Raw genomic sequence first — 15985 nt, forward strand, 5'->3', positions numbered from 1 at the left:
ATGGACCAAGATGGGGCGCGACAAGCCTCCGGCGCCCCAGTTCAAACAATAATTTATATATTTACAACGCTGGCTGGAGGGCAGAGTGGGGCCCGTGGAGAGGTACCCAGGATGATGGTCCTCAAGGAGGTGGGGACACCACCATGATCCTACAGGCGATCAAGGAATCACGCACTGCCCTTGAGTCTAAGATTGAGAAGGTCCAAGTGGACGTAGCTCTCCTGTGTCAAGATCTACTAATTACCACAACTAGAATTTCTGAACTGCAGGGGCATATCTCCAAGTTGGAGAACGAGGTCCGAGACCTTAAAACTGAGGTGACCAACCTGATCACAACTTCAAAAATTCTCTCTGACTGCGCTGACCATGCAGAAAACTGGGCCCATAGGAGTAACCTTCGCTTTGTTGTCTTTCTTGAGGGGGTGGAAGGGTCGATACAAGAGTTGTTCCTGAAGCAGTGGGTGAGATCATGGATTGACAATGACCTCTTGTCAGCCTGCTTTCTTGCTGAAAGAGTGCACAGGTTGCTGGCCCAGAGGCCCCTTGTTTCGCCCCACCCAGCACAATGATTGTTAAAATCCTTAATTGTTGGGATAGGGATGCTATCCTGCGAGGAGCAGGGATGAAAGGACAACTCATGTACCAGTCCAGTCGTGTGATGATATTTCCAGAATACACTCGTCAAGTTCAAACCCAACAAAAATCGTACAACCAGGTAAAGCAAAATCTTAACGTTATGGGACTACAATATATTCTCCTATTCCCAGCAAGGCTGAGAGTGGTTCACGAACGCAAATGAAATTTTATGATAGCCCGAGGTGACCTGTGAATGTTTAACAGAGCAGATGCACTTGTCGGCCCCTGCCATGGCCGGACCACATGGGCCCAGGTGGCCCAGTGGTGGTTGGGTTTGGCCAGAAGGGTCCTAAGAATTGAAATGATCCTGCAGAGAACGATGGGGCAACTTGGAGACACCAGATACTTTGGACTCAGAGAGGGAGGAGACCGGCATAAAAACCCTACCAGAGACTGGGACTGTTGATGGGGGCTTCTCCTCCAACAGACACAAGCCATTAATTTCCCTGTGAGAAACGTCTACATTGGCGTTATCAAATTTCTTCACACCAGTACCACTGTATCCTGATTATAGCACTTGACAGCCGGTAAGCAATGAGGGTGACCCACAAGAAAGGTGTTGTTACTACCTAGTTACAAGTGGAGATTCATGTTTGGTTGAAAGCTCCTTCTGCTGGGAGGAAGTGTAGGGTGAGGGGATTTGGAGGGTGTGAGGCGGGACTCACCGGTGTAACACCATGGGCGGAGTATTCCCGTAATGCTCCGGTGCCCCTCTTCAGTCGGGACATACAAGATTCAGTCAGGAGACAAAATCCATGCCTGTCTTCTGTGTCTCCACAGAGAGACGTCAGCAAGAACCCGGAAGTGGGCGGGGATTGCCCTGGAAGGTCTTGTTCAGAACCAATGAAAAAGAAAGGCTCTGAAGAAGAAGGTATTCAGCTCGGTGGTGCTGGAACCAGAGGAAGGACGTCGGAAGAAAGGACCGAAGAGGACAGACCCTGCGGAGGAGCACCCGACAGACCGACGGAGACTCGAGGAACGGAGACACCAGGGACGTGGAACCAGAAGAGCACTGGTGCGAGGACTGGTGGAATCCTCAGGAGGTTGCTGAAGAACGGCCGCAACTCTGGAGAGTTGCGGCAGACCTGGTGAGTGAAGGTGTCTCACGGGACGCAGAGGGGGAACCGAGGGAGGCGGGCGGGAAACCAGGGTGTTTTAAGGGTTATGTTTTAGCTGGAATGCAAGCCGGAATATTGTTTTCTTTATGCGCACGCAGCCATACCATCCCTAAGAAGTAGGACGTGGACCCGGATTTAGGATAGTTGGTCTGTGGTTTCTTTCCTTTTTTTTTTAAGTATCTGAAACACGGGCAAGTTCTTCTAGTGTGAAGTGAACAGTAGGAACGTGAGACCACTTTTCAGGAAATAGACATACTTACAACGTCACTTTGCTGCATCCCATTCTTTTTCCCCTCACCTAATCTTTCCCTTGACACATTAAAACTACCCCAGTCACTTCCGTTTGAACTACTATGGCACACAAAAAGGTGTGGTGAAGGGTCTATTGTACAAGAGTATCCAAAGCCTTGTGTTCTGACGGGTCCTTCTTTTCCCTCTCTTATGAGCCTCCGAGGAGACCCCCTTGACCTTGCAGATGAGGAGCAAGAAACAACGCCCTCTGCATCTTCCTCCAGCTCTCTAAGGACCCTATCCGAAGGATAAACTGACGAATGCCATCTTGATACAAAAAGCCCTGTTATTTCTGACAATAAAACACAAACCTTTGGCAAATACATTCAACCTCCTCGCCTGTATATCAAACCTGCGCTCCCACAGAGGGATAGAAAATTGGTTGAACTGTCACGTTGTTTGCTTAGTTTTTAGTTTTCTGGACACACATCGCACTGCACACACCTTGCACAGCCCTCAGAACCTTAGATTCACATTGTAGAGACCCAAGGTGAATGGAATTGATCAATGTTTGTTGTGGTCCACCAACCCTGCCTCCCATGACCCCACACGTGTCTGTTTGTATAGACCACCATGAAAAGTTTTATAGCAATGACATGGAACACGAACAACCTCCTCAACAAAAACAAGAGAAGAGCTGTTCTGCCATGCCTATACTGTTACGCCCACCATACTGTAATGCTGCAAGAAACTCACCCTTTAAGGACTAATTGCTCTTTCCTAACAGAAAATGGTTAAAGTAAGGTATAACAAGTCAGATTTAACTCTGGATCCAGGGGAGTGGCAATTATGCTTCTCAAATCTCTGCCGATGGTAATCTCTTGATTCACCAGAGATTTTCTAGGGAGATATGTGTCACTGGAAGGCTCGCTTGATGGAACCCTACATAACTTATTAAGTGTCTATGTCCCCCCACAATTGGATGACACTCAGGGACCTTATAATTTTCCTCCTCCCAAGCAGGATGCCTATAGTGGGAGACTTTAACAATATTCTGGGCCCCCTTGATTCCTTGCACACCGCGGAACCGGGACCAGAGAGGGGAACGAATTGGCCAACTGGGCAATGGGCCTTGGGTTATGTGACACATAGAGGGTATGGAACCACAACGCTTTGGAATGCACACACCCTTCGGCAGTGCCTGGCTCCTTATCTTGTATTAGCCACTTTTTGTTAGCAGCTCCAGACTTCCTTCACACACAAGGCACTTGTATTTCGGACCACGCATCAGTTTTTGCTCCAAATGGTAAATTGGAGAGGGGAGGGGAAAAAACAGATGTTGCATTTCAACACCTGGTTCCTCCAAGATCGATTGTTTGCCCTAACTTTGCAGGCTCAGCTGGCGTTTTTCCTGGGTGTCAATCAAGGAACAGTGGATTCACCGGGGACACTCTGGGAGGCGTGCAAGACTACTATGCACAGCGACACGCTCTTCTATATCAGGTACCTGTCCTGTGAGACACATGCCCAAATCACACAGCTAGAAATGTATATCCTAGCCCTAGGAAGTAGACCCCAGGGCAATTTGACAGAACGGCTTGGCTAGCGACTGGTTGTAGAGAGGGTAACCCTGACACAATTATACTTGGACGAAGCCCGTCCAGCCAAACTGGTAAATTTCAGCTAGATGTAGATATGAATGGAGCGTTAAATCTGGCAAGCTCCTTCACTGGCTTGCAACTAAAGAGCTGTTATCTAGAGTGGTGGCCAGCATCATGAATATGTAGATCAAAGCCATTGAGTGGGGCCATCGACCTAGCCACCTTCGTGGTATTGCTGAAACAGGATGAGCCGTCAGATTGGTGTTCTTCTTACGGGCCAATCCCCCTCATAAATGCAGAAGTTAAGCTATTCGTAAAGATGCTGGCAAGACGGCTCCCCCTTGTTCTGACTTGACTAGTTTACCCAGACGAATGCAGCTTTATCCCCCACAATACCACAAGGCACTGGATCAAGATGCTTCAACTTGCCCTGGGATGCCTCTGGCCTGTGCACTGAGCCAAGGCACTAATGCTTCTCGACTTGGCAGGCAAGCGGATAGTTTTACCCCAGATTTTAATCTGACGGGGCATGAGATAAGGGTGTATCCTGTTTCCCCTTCTCTTTGCCCTGGCTATGGAGCCCTTGGTGGATATAGTGTAATGCTCAAGTCTGAGACTTTGATTAGGGAATGGCCCTAGAAAATAGAATACCTCTCTATGAGGATGATGTCTTCCTATTTATGGTCTGCCCGGTGGAGACTAGAACCCACCTGACCTAACCTCTATTTTAGGCACCTTTGGGACTGCATCAGGTTTGAAGGTGAAGTGGTCTAAATCGATACTGGTCCTTTTGTGAGGAGATAGAGAAGATGACATCTGGCATCCAGACCTCCCCATCAAACTCTTAAGTTTCCAATACCTGTGGATCCAAATGGCCTGGGAACCAGACCTGGCATAGAACCTTATTCTTCGCGCCTGATTATGAGTTTAGCGGTGCGGGAGCGGGGCAGCACGCCACCGCCCAACTGCTGCACGGCTAAACTCAACCGTCCGCTGCCGACCAGATTACGGGTTTTCTCACTGTATGGCGGGTGGTCGTTTGGAGTTCCAGCAGTGGTGCCTTTGAAAAAGGCACTGCAATGGGAATTCCACTGCATGTTCCGGCACGGCATGGACTGCCAGTTCCATGCCGTAAAGGAACTGGCCGTGCATGCAGAGAGAGGGGTATACCATGTGCCCCCTGCCTGCATCCATATGGCCGGAGTCACCAGGGGGCCCAGTAGGGCCCGCTTAATTTCCTCAACGCAAGCAGTTTAATGGTGTGAAGACCACCATGGGATTGTTGGCAGTGAGGAAACTCATAATTTGCTTGGTGGGGCTGCAGCAGTACCGCCAAGCATATTGCGGCCTCAAACTGCCGTGCCACCGCCAGGGATCGCGGATCCCTGTCGGTTGTGGCGGTCCCATGGTGGTCCAATCAGCAAAGTTGTAATTCGGTGGTTCGACCTTTGGAGCACCGGTGTCTGGAAGTCCTATGTACTGACCAACTCATAATCTAGTCCTTAGACCCCTAGCCTGTGAAGTTCAGAAGGAACTGGATATTTGAACCAAGTTGCCACTCAACCTGTCGGGTAGAGTAGTCCTATATAAAATGCTGAATCTTCTACAGTTCTTCAATACCCCCAAAAAATTCCCTTTTTTCATCCCAAATCATTGGTTTGACACCATTATATTTAAAATGTGTAAATTTATATGAGCCAGTAAGTTCCCCAGAATCACCTTTGACAAATGTGTGAGATCCACATTTGAAGGAAGCCTGGCCATGGCCAACATTTGTCTCTAACACTGGTCAGCACATACCCTGATGGTGAATGGCTGGGTGCCATGAGGTTAGGTGGACCTGCCTTTACAATGGAGGTCTGACTGAACGGTCTGGATAACCTCATGGGTATGCATATGGGACACCAATACCCTGGGCCCTTCCAGAATTTACCATGGTGGTTCTCCAGGCCTGGAGGGCATGATTGCACTGGGCGCAATGGGCCCGTAGGGCGACAATAGAATCCAGGCTATTGGCAGGTAGATTGCAGAACCGTATGTCACAGCTGGAAGGCTTTATGAATAGATGTGTCAAAACTGGGCGATGTTTGGGAGGGTGACCATATGAAATCCTCCCTTCCCCTTCAAACTGAATTCTCTCTCCACAAATCTCAAGTCTTCTGCTTTTTACAACTCAGACACACCCTAGTGGGCCATCGGAGGCCCATGCGTTCCACCGGACTACAACCCATTGGAACAGCATAACTACTTCTGGGCCCACCAGATAGAGAGGCCATTGCAGAGGTGTACAGCGCCTTGGACAACCACTCACCCTGTAGACTATCAAATCTGATTATGCAGTGGGAGGGCTATCTTGGTCCTCTTGATTCAAATTGGAGAGAGGCATGTATGGCACCACGTGGCCTGGCAATATTGGCTAGATTATGCCACATCCAACGAAACTACTTACACTGTACATATTTTACACCTAGACAGCTGTGGAAGGTGCAATACAAAGAAAACGGGGTTTGGGGCCAAGCACAATTGCACCTATCCTCAGTAAGTCCTTTATTTAAGTTGCTTAGGTGCTACGGACCGTAGATTCAAACCCCCTAAACCTCCTAAGACACAACAGACTTACTTTCCAAAAGCAAAATACAATGGTCCAGCACACTTGATTGTAGTTATAAATCACAGTAAAACAATAACAATTATTTCATGTATTAAGCTGTGGAAGGTGAAAAGACTTTCAGGACCCACCTGCACCAGATGCAGGGATGACAAGTGAGACTTCTTCCATATGGTGTGGGGGATGCCCTCCTATCTAGCAATACTGGCTGGTCATCTTCTGAACACTTTCATAGGTCCTGCTCCAACAGATTGTGGCATCTCCTAAAGTTGCCTTACTAGGGATACTAGATCATTTAGGAGTCTCTAGGGGCAAACGAATCCTGGTGGTACTGTGTATGCTATTAGCAAAAAGAGACATTGCAAAAAATTTGGAAAAAGCATAGGAGTGCATTATTTTTATTTTTGTCAAAAATCTATAAAATGTTCTTATAAAAAAACATTTACCTACTCCTGTATTCTTAGGCAAGTTGACCTATTTTCATCTCATTTTATCCTTTTTATTAGTAGTTTTTAATTGATACATCCTATGTTTTGGAATTGTTCATGTCTGGACTATACGTTTTCCACCTCTTAACTATTACTTCATTATTTTACACTTACCCTCTCAACCCATTATTTTCTATCAGCATTGCCTTGCGCTGGATCAGCTTGCAAAAGCTGGCCAAGGCGACATCTGGAACGCAGCATTCATTCACCTTTGTGAGTTAATGGTTGAACGACCTTAGTTCTGTGGAAATTGTGGCCTGCCACTCCTCTACACTTCATTCTTATTCTGTATCCCTGTAGCCGAACATGCAGTCAAACTCTTAGGGAGTGGACAGAAAGAAAGCGATCCCAAACATCTGTTGTTATATTGTATTGCACATGTAAATACCAATATTTCTTTAGATTAAGTGCTGGACATCTTTGAGGGGAAGACATCATTCATAATACAATACTGAGGCCAGTATTCACCTAAAATACTTCTTCCATTTCCCAGGTTTGAAAGCAGGGTTGCACTGTTAGGAAATGTGGAAAGGTAAAATCCTGAGCAGTATGATTTCCATGCCTACTAGAACCATGAAAATTAGAAAGCATATTCAGTGCCTCAGGAAGTTTCAAACTGGTATAAAGCGACATACACATTTGAATAACATTATTTATATATTCTGGGTAATGTATGTGAATATTATCACTGTATTGCATAGAGTATATGAACATGATAAAGGCATCATTTAAGTTGTCACACTTTTAACACCTTTCCTACAGCTTTTATTAGCTTAACTACAATTGAGAACAAGCTATCTACTTAGCACCGGATAGTCAATGGGATAAAATAGGTGCAAAGTGAACAGCACTAATTGGCCATGTACATTTTAATTTGGTAAAAGATGCAATACACATAGAAATTAATCATTTTCCATGTTGGCTTTTTTGCATTTTCTATACTATAAAAACGATCTTCTTGTGTTTTTTAACAGCTTAACACAACTTACAAGAATTCTGACTTAAAAAAGCAATACATCAAGTCACAAGTGGTCAAGCTAAGGTATGCTATTGCGATGGATATGCCTCGTTTTTGTCATGTGTGGCCCTAAAGAGTGCACTTACCTTGGCACAGGAGGCATGCAGGGGCATGCGTTTGTGTATGAGTGGGGCGCTGGCTGATGTGTTCTACATATTTTGTGGCAGCGCACTCTGTAGCTTTATTACAACAGAAAATGTGCACAGTACAAGGCATTATTTTCTAGTTGTAAGGTAAATAATTTAAGTTTTAAATTTGAAAGTTTGCAACTGTAATAGAACATTATTATTTTAATATTTCCAATCCTGCTCTGATTTCATTTCCTGTTTCAGTTCAACAGAAGTTCACAAAATACAGGACAGCCTTACCAAGAAAATGATTACAACAGATTTAAAACAAAATAAACAAAACGAGTTTTTGATTGGTAAATCTGTCTGAAGTTGAAAGATTGATAGTAATACATAACATATTTGTTTCTGTACAAACTATATGAGGCAATACATTTTGAACCACATGTACTAAATATTTCACCACTTGCAAACCGTGCAATTAACTACATTTTTAGGTCTGCAGCGACAAACAAGTGTAATATTATTTACCAAGCACGTTTAGAAGTCGGTAAAGTTTTACCAACCCTTAAAAGGCATTCAGAAATTAAGTATAAATTGCAGTTTGAAATGGGTGTACTTTGGGTGTCCTTTCCAAATTATAATTCCTATCTATATGCATCAATGTTTTTTGACCATGATAGTGGCCGCAAACCATTGTAAAGTTACCAGCCCCCATGTTTGGGTGGTAAATGATTCGCAAAAGGGAACCTTTTGTGAATTGGGGTAAAACTTTCAGGGGGATAGGCAGTGGTGCAGGGAACCACTACCAACTCTCACTGGAACTTTAAAAGAAACAAAAAGCAGCCCGTTTCCTGTAAGGTAATCGAGCTGCATTTGAAAAAAAGTTTTTCTTTATTTAAATGCAATCACAGTCATGGTGGCCTACTTACCCTAGCAGGCCACGATCCATGTGATACTGAAAAATCCGAGTAAATGGCAATGTGCATCTTAACTAATGACTATAAGGTAGATCAGACTGTGACCCACTTTGACTTCTTTTTTTCAAATTGACCTTATAGGCTGGTTCTCAAAATACATTTCTATTTGCAAAAAGCAGTCACAAATTGCTACTACTTTTTGTGGACAGAAAGTTCGTACATATGGCCCTTCACCCTTTATCAAAAAAAAATGACATTGATTCACAAAGATTTTTAAATTTGTTGGAGTGACTTGCTCCTGATGTACTTGTCTGTTTCCAGGAGTATGTCAAGCTGATTCGTGAAAAAAAGGTTTGCGAAACAGGCCCTATGTAAACCAAATAAGCTCAATCTGGTAATACCACGAAAAGCGGAAACATACTACAGCTCAGTATGTGGTACAATATACATTTATTTCAGGGAAAAAAATCATAGCCAGAAATTTCATCTGTTGAATGACTTTTCATGAATTAGTTATAAACAACATTGACTTGCTATCAAAGAAAATGATATTCGACAGAAAAAGTAGTTGCAAACCTAACATGTATGGTACTTTCAGCCCCCACACTGTTTGTTCAATTGTGCTCTGTTGTCATTCGAACAGTTATCTAGATATATTCACACCTCTGGACACCTAAAGGCTGTTTAAGAAAGCTTGTGAAGAGAGTGTGGTCAGTGATGTCACACATTTTGCCTGTGCTGTTCTCTCTACTCTATGATATTGTAAATCTGCTCTTATTTACCTGTGTTGCAGCCCTGGCAGCGTGGTGCCACAGTTTGTGGTCTTGTTTGCCAATACCACCAAAGGAAGTGGTGACACTTTCAATGAAAGTGTGCAGGAGACACTGCTTCAGACAATACAGACCAACAACACAGGGCCATTCAACATAGATCCTAATTCTCTTCAACTGCAGGGTAAGTGCAAGATTGAATTTACACTGTTAACTAGTTTTTCTATATGCATGCACCCTTCATGCTGCCTGGTTCATTTGGGCCAACAAGGTAATAAGAGATGCAGTATACTATAAAAACACTGCCTGTGATTTCAATACATAATCCTCATTATTCTTCACTAGGTATATGTTAAATACATTTCGCTGAATTGCATTTTTAGAGCAAAATGTGTTTTTTGGTATCTCAAGTAGTTTGCTTTAAGTAAGCGTGTGCCTTAGGTAAACCTCTTGTGAGATAGACCAGGAGACCCGTTCAAGCAGAAAGTGCCTCTAGATGAGACTTTTTCTCAGTTAACCAGTCTTTAGCTAGTATCTCGTAAATAACTCTTTACTATTTCACATCATGGAAATTCTGGAGTTTTGCAACGTCTGGGCATGCCCATCTCACTTGGGGTGCCAATTGCAAAAAGAACAATTGATGGATAGAATGCAGAACAATGTCATACATTCACCCGAGTACAGAGATCTGGGCCTAAATCCATCGTTTTTTTGCTCAACATGCCATTCCAGTTTGGACCCACCCATCTGCAAATCAGTCTTGACCCTGCCCCCAATGGGAACAGTCCAGCCCGAACTGCCAGGCCAGGTCCTCCCTGGACTGTAAACAAGCATCCTAGGACCGGTTTCGGGCTTTCGGCCCTCATCAGCCAGGATAGCTTGATTCCAGTGGCATGGAGAGCACGGGACCCACGTCTGGGCATACATGTCCCACTCGGGGTGACAAATGCAAAAAGAACAATGGATAGATGGAATGCAGAGCAATGTCATATATTCACCACAGTACCGAGATCTGGGCCTAAATCCATTGTTTTTTTGCTCACCATGCCATTCCGGTTTGGACCCATTCATATGGAAATCAGTATTGACCCTGCGCCCAATGGGAAGAGTCCAGCCCTTACTGCCAGGCCAGGTCCTCTCTGGACTGGAAACAATCATCCTAGGACAAGTTTTGGGCTTTCAGCCCTCATCAGCCAGGACAGCTTGACTCCAGTGGCATGGAGAGCACGGGACCAACGTCTGGACATACCCGTCCCACTCAGGTTGACAAATGCAAAAAGAACAATTGATGGATAAAATGCAGAACAATGTCATACATTAACCCTAGTACAGAGATCTGGGCTTAAATCCATCGTTTTTTTGCTCACCATGCCATTCCAGTTTGGACCCAGCCATATGCAAATCAGTCTTGACCCTGCGCCCAATGGGAACAGTGCAGCCGGAACTGCCAGGCCAAGTCCTCCCTGGACTGGAAACAAGCATCCCACGACCGGTTTCGGGCTTTCAGCCCTCATCAGCCAGGATAGCTTGAGTCCAGTGGCATGGAGAGCACGGCACCCATGTCTGGGCATGCCAGTCCCACTCTGGGCCTAAATCCATCGTTTTTGCTCACCATGTCATTCCAGTTTGGACCCAGCCATATGCAAATCAGTCTTGACCCTGACCCCAATGGGAACAATCCAGCCCGAACTGCCAGGCCAGGACCTCCCTGAACTGGAAACAAGCATCCTAGGACTGGTTTTGGGCTTTCAGCCCTCATCAGCCTGGATAGCTTGACTCCAGTGGCATGAAGAGCATGGGACCCATGTCTGGGCATACCCGTCCCACTCGGGGTGACAAATGCAAAAAGAACAATTGATGGAGAGAATGCTGAACAACATCATAAATTGACCCCAGTACAGAGATCTGGGCCTAAATCCCTTGTTTTTTTGCTCACCATGACATTCCGGTTTGGACCCAGCCATATGCAAATCAGTCTTCACCCTGTGCCCTGCTGTAACACTTTTCGCCCTAAGGGGGATGGTTATGCACAGACTTGGTCCCTTGCTCGCTGTGCCAATGGATTCAAGATAGCCTGGCTGAAGAAGGGTGACATACCCTGAAACCGGTCCCAGGATGCTTGTTTCTGGTCCAAGGAAGACCTGCCTGGCAGTTTGGCCTGGACTGTTCCCATGGGGCACAGGGTCAAGCCTGATTTGCATATGGCTGGGTCCAAACTTGGGTGGCGTAGTGGGTAATAGAACAATGGATTTTACCTTGATCTTTTAACTGGGGGAGAATGTTTGCATTCTCAGCATTCTGTCCATCATTTGTTTGCTGTAACACTTTTCACCTAAGTGGGATGGGTATGCACAGACATGGGTCCTTTGCTCACTGTGCCACTGGATTCAAGCTAGCCTGGCTGAAGAACGGTGACATACCCTGAAACCGGTACCAGGATGCTTGTTTCTGGTCCAGGGAGGACCTGGCCTGGCAGTTTGGTCTGGCCTGTTCCCATGGGGCACCGGGTCAAGACTGATTTGCATATGGCTGGGTCCAAACTGGGGTGGCGTAGTGGGCAAAAGAACGATGGATTCAACCCAGATCTTTTGACTGGGGTAGAATGTTTGCATTGTCAGCATTCCGTTCATCACTTGTTTGCTGTAACGCTCAAATTAAAATGTCACTCAGGTTTAGCCCTCATTTGTGAAATTCTGCAATGATTTGTTAGCCTACACAGTCAAAACATTAGTGCACTACGAAGATAAAATAATCATAGGGCCAAACATCTGGTATATCTATTACTACTCACACAGAAACATGGCTATTTAGGACAATGAATTCCATAAAAGAGTCACACTATTGTTACATGATGAAAAACAAGTATTGATTGAGGCAGTTAGTTTAGCTTCATTTTAATATGTGGATGGACTTTCTCATTGATTTATGAGTGTGGCGAATCAAGTGAATTTGGCAATGAGTCCATGGACGAAAGGATGATTAATGGATGGATGATGAGTGTATGGATGGATGAATCAGTTAGTGACATAGTGCTTGGATTGATGAATCGTAAGGGAGATTTAAAATGAATGGGTGTATGAATGGCTTGGTTGGTAAAAGGGGTAGATGTATAGTTGGGTGAATGAGTGCTTTGAAGTATGAATGTGTGATTGAGTGCATCAATGGTTCACAAAGTTGAAAGGCGAGTAAATACATATCTCCCTCCAGTGCTTCTGAGCCCTAGATCTCAGCTAATGGTTAATGAATGTGGACTGATGAAAATGTGAATGACAATAAAAAGCCTAGCTAACTTGTAGCCTTTCTGCCATAGTATTTCTGTGACACAGCTAAGGCTATTTTGCGCCTTGTACACCGCTGCCGTCGACGCTGCCTTCGCTCCACTCTGCTTTGCTTCGGTGCTGTGGTAGGAAAAGAAAAGTCGGAAGAGTGCAGAGAAGTGCCGCTTGTAATATCAGCGCCTCACCTGTCTCGCGCACCGCTGTTGCTTGCTGCTGGCAACTTGCGTGAGACAAAGTATAAAGAAGAGGTATGCGGGGAAGGTAGCGAAGGCAGTCTGTGAAATCGGTGCCTCACACGCTTTGCACCGCTGCTGCTTCCCAGCGCCGCTGACTCTTCCCTCCTTGACCTGGAAGGACAGCTCCCGATCCTCCTCCCTCGCTCCCCCCGCTTTCCGAGTCGTTTTCGAGCTAGGCTCTGCGCTGGACCCAGAGGCGGAGTGCTTCTGGTAAGTTCTGCTGAATTCCTTCTCAAATATTTCAAATATTTTCACGACGTGTATTTCTTTGGTGTAGATTCATATTCTATTGTAGGACCCTCTGTGTCATAGCACGCTAGATCTTCCTTTCATGAGTGATCTGTTGTTTTGGATGAGGAGCTCGCGACTGAGCCTCCTGCTGGCCGCCATCTTTTCCGTCATTAACAATTGATTATGTCAGCGGTGTACAAGGCGCAGGAGGCGCTGTTACTAAGGCTGCACTCTCTGCGTTCTCCGCATGCTTTTTGCAAATACCGGAGCGGAGCACTGACGGCCGTGGGGGGGGGGGGGGGGGGGTGAGAGCAAGGAAAGAAAAAAAACCCATCAGAAAGTAGTAGTAGTAGCAGTAGTATTTATACTTATTAAGCGCAACTGTCACCCAAAGGGTATCCTGGCGCTGAGACCATATCTAACCATCAGGTGAAGTGCACTACAATGCTCTTGGAAGCAGGTAGGTCTTAAGATCCCTTTTGAAGGAGGTCAGATCTTGTTTACTCCTCAGCGCCAGAGGAAGGGTGTTCCATAACGTGGCGGCCGTGAAACTAAAAGCACGGCCGCACATCCTCACTCTGTTAATCCTAGGAACCCTCACCAGGAACGCGGAGGAAGATATCAGAAGTCTGGCAGCTTGATACCAAGAGAAAAGATTTTGAAGTGGTATCGGTCCTAGTCCATGCAGAGCCCTGAAAACAAGGCATAAAGCCTTAAAGGCAATCCTCTGCTGGACAGGTAGCCAATGAAGATCAGCTAGTGCTGCAGAAGAAGAAGCAGAGCGTGGGCGAGAAAAGGCCAGTTTGGCAGCCATGTTTTGAATCCTCGGCAGCTTTAGAAAGCAGAAACTACAGGCATAAACAGCGAGTGACAGCGTGTGAGGCACTGGAGGCACAAGCTGGGTGCTGTATGCTGCATCCCTTGCACTCCTTTTCCCCACAGTGTTTGAAACGGAAACGGGGTACAGACAGAGCAACTGACAGAATCGAGGCAAAGTGTTGCCCTATTCAAGTGGGGCTCTAGGCACTGAACATTTGGCACTTCTTTTGCATCATACTCTCTCCAGAGCATTTTCCAGAGCATTTCCAGAGCTGAGGGGCAGCATTTAGATCCGAGGAGAAGGTGGAGGTGCAGCAATCCCAGAATGACTACACTTTCCAGGTGTGGTCTGAAGCAGCTAAAGCACTCCAGAAGAGCAGGAGTATTACTACACGACTGATAGAGAAGGCGATAACCTCTCAACAGCCCGCCACCCCAGGGAGAATCGGAGTTCGAGACAGCCACTTTATAGGGGTAAGTGAAGATAAAGCACTAAGTTATCTTATAAAAAGTCCTCCTGAACATAGGCGCAGCAAACATACTCTTATACTAATTCTTGCGAATAATAAAGACCAGACCAGGACTCAGGGTGAACTGCAGGAGGGATTACAGGAGGTGCAGGGGGGGGACAGAACGCAGAGCTGGATAAGCGGGGGACAGAAGGGGTAGATAAGGTGAGAGTGAAAGTGAGCAATGATAAAGGGAGAGCAAACTTAAAAACACTAACTTCCCCTGAAGGGCCAATGGACACAAAATGGCCATTAGGAGAACAAGGAGATACTATAAATTACTGTTTAAGGAGTATAACTACCCTACCTTTCGATCAACACCGAGAGCCTAAGTCAGGGGTAAAACGTCCCCCAGAAGGGGGAAGATTGTCAGGCATATCCCCCCGATTGTCCCAAAAAGCACAAAAATATCCCGCTTCTAGAGCAAGCCAAGCCAAGCCAATCTAATATCACCCGGCCTGACAAAACAAAAGATAAAACCCTCCCTGATGTTCTTTTTCAAAGTGCAAGAGAGCTTGAGAGACAACCAGGAAAAGGGAAAACACCAGAATAAGATCCTGCCCGATAACCAGAAAGAGATATATTGCGAAGAGACATTGACAAAAATGTCACACGTAAGCACCAGCAAGAGGTATGCAGTTTTAGAAACATCAAATCAGCAGTGGACAGAAAAGGACGCCCATGACCCCGCAAGTATAGAAGCACCGGAGGAGCTTACACTGTCACCAAGAAAAAAGGGTTGTCTAGAAAACATGATGATCACCATGATGGGGGAGATGAGATCAAACTTTGAGAAATCGGAGAGAAACCAGACAAAAATCCAGGAAGTGTGCGAGGAGATGGACCAGAAGATAAACAGCTTAATGGAGAGAGTAGCCTCAGTCGATCTGGAGGTTGAGGCCTTAAACAAAAGAGGGGAAGAAAACAAAAAATAAATAGACAAACTCAAGACCTCTGAAAAAATAGACAAAGTGGTCTATGACAGGCTTGAAGCAATGGAAAATCAAGCAAGAAGAAGCAATCTAAGAATTCTAAATGTGCCTGAAGGCCTAGAAGGTGAAGATGTCAAAACATTTGCAATTAAGCTACTAGAAGACACTATACCATGGACTAAAACCACAGACCAGGTAGAGGATATCCAGAGAGTCCACCAGGACCCATTCGGCAGGAACAAGATCAGAAAAAACCCAAGGAAAATCCTCATAAACTTCAAGAGCTACACCTTAAAGGAAAGGATTTTAAGCGAGGGCCTGAAAGCAGGCTCATTCCAGATCAAAGATTGGGCTTACAGAATAAGATCGGACATATCAAAGACAACGCAAGACAGGCAATGGCAACTAGACCAGTACATGCACCAGCTAAAGTCATTAGGAGAAACAGTTCAAATGCGGTTTCCAGCAGCATTAAGAATAATGTGGCAAAATAAAATGCACAACATTAGAGACCCCAAGGAG

The 15985-nt window shown here is 45.5% G+C and overlaps 1 protein-coding gene across 2 annotated transcripts in view; it reads left to right on the forward strand.

The window, feature by feature from the left end:
• Nucleotides 1-15985, forward strand: part of TMPRSS11E (transmembrane serine protease 11E) — a 395553-nt gene that overhangs the window by 129027 nt on the left and 250541 nt on the right. For both annotated transcript variants that reach the window (XM_086961914.1, XM_086961915.1), the window contains 2 exons: nucleotides 7657-7724; nucleotides 9482-9642. In XM_086961914.1, coding sequence (XP_086818040.1) covers nucleotides 7657-7724; nucleotides 9482-9642 — 229 coding nt within the window. The remainder of the gene's footprint in view (nucleotides 1-7656; nucleotides 7725-9481; nucleotides 9643-15985) is intronic.

The sequence above is a fragment of the Lissotriton vulgaris genome, chromosome 3_1, assembly GCF_964263255.1.
Source record: "Lissotriton vulgaris chromosome 3_1, aLisVul1.2, whole genome shotgun sequence".
NCBI lineage: Eukaryota > Metazoa > Chordata > Amphibia > Caudata > Salamandridae > Lissotriton > Lissotriton vulgaris.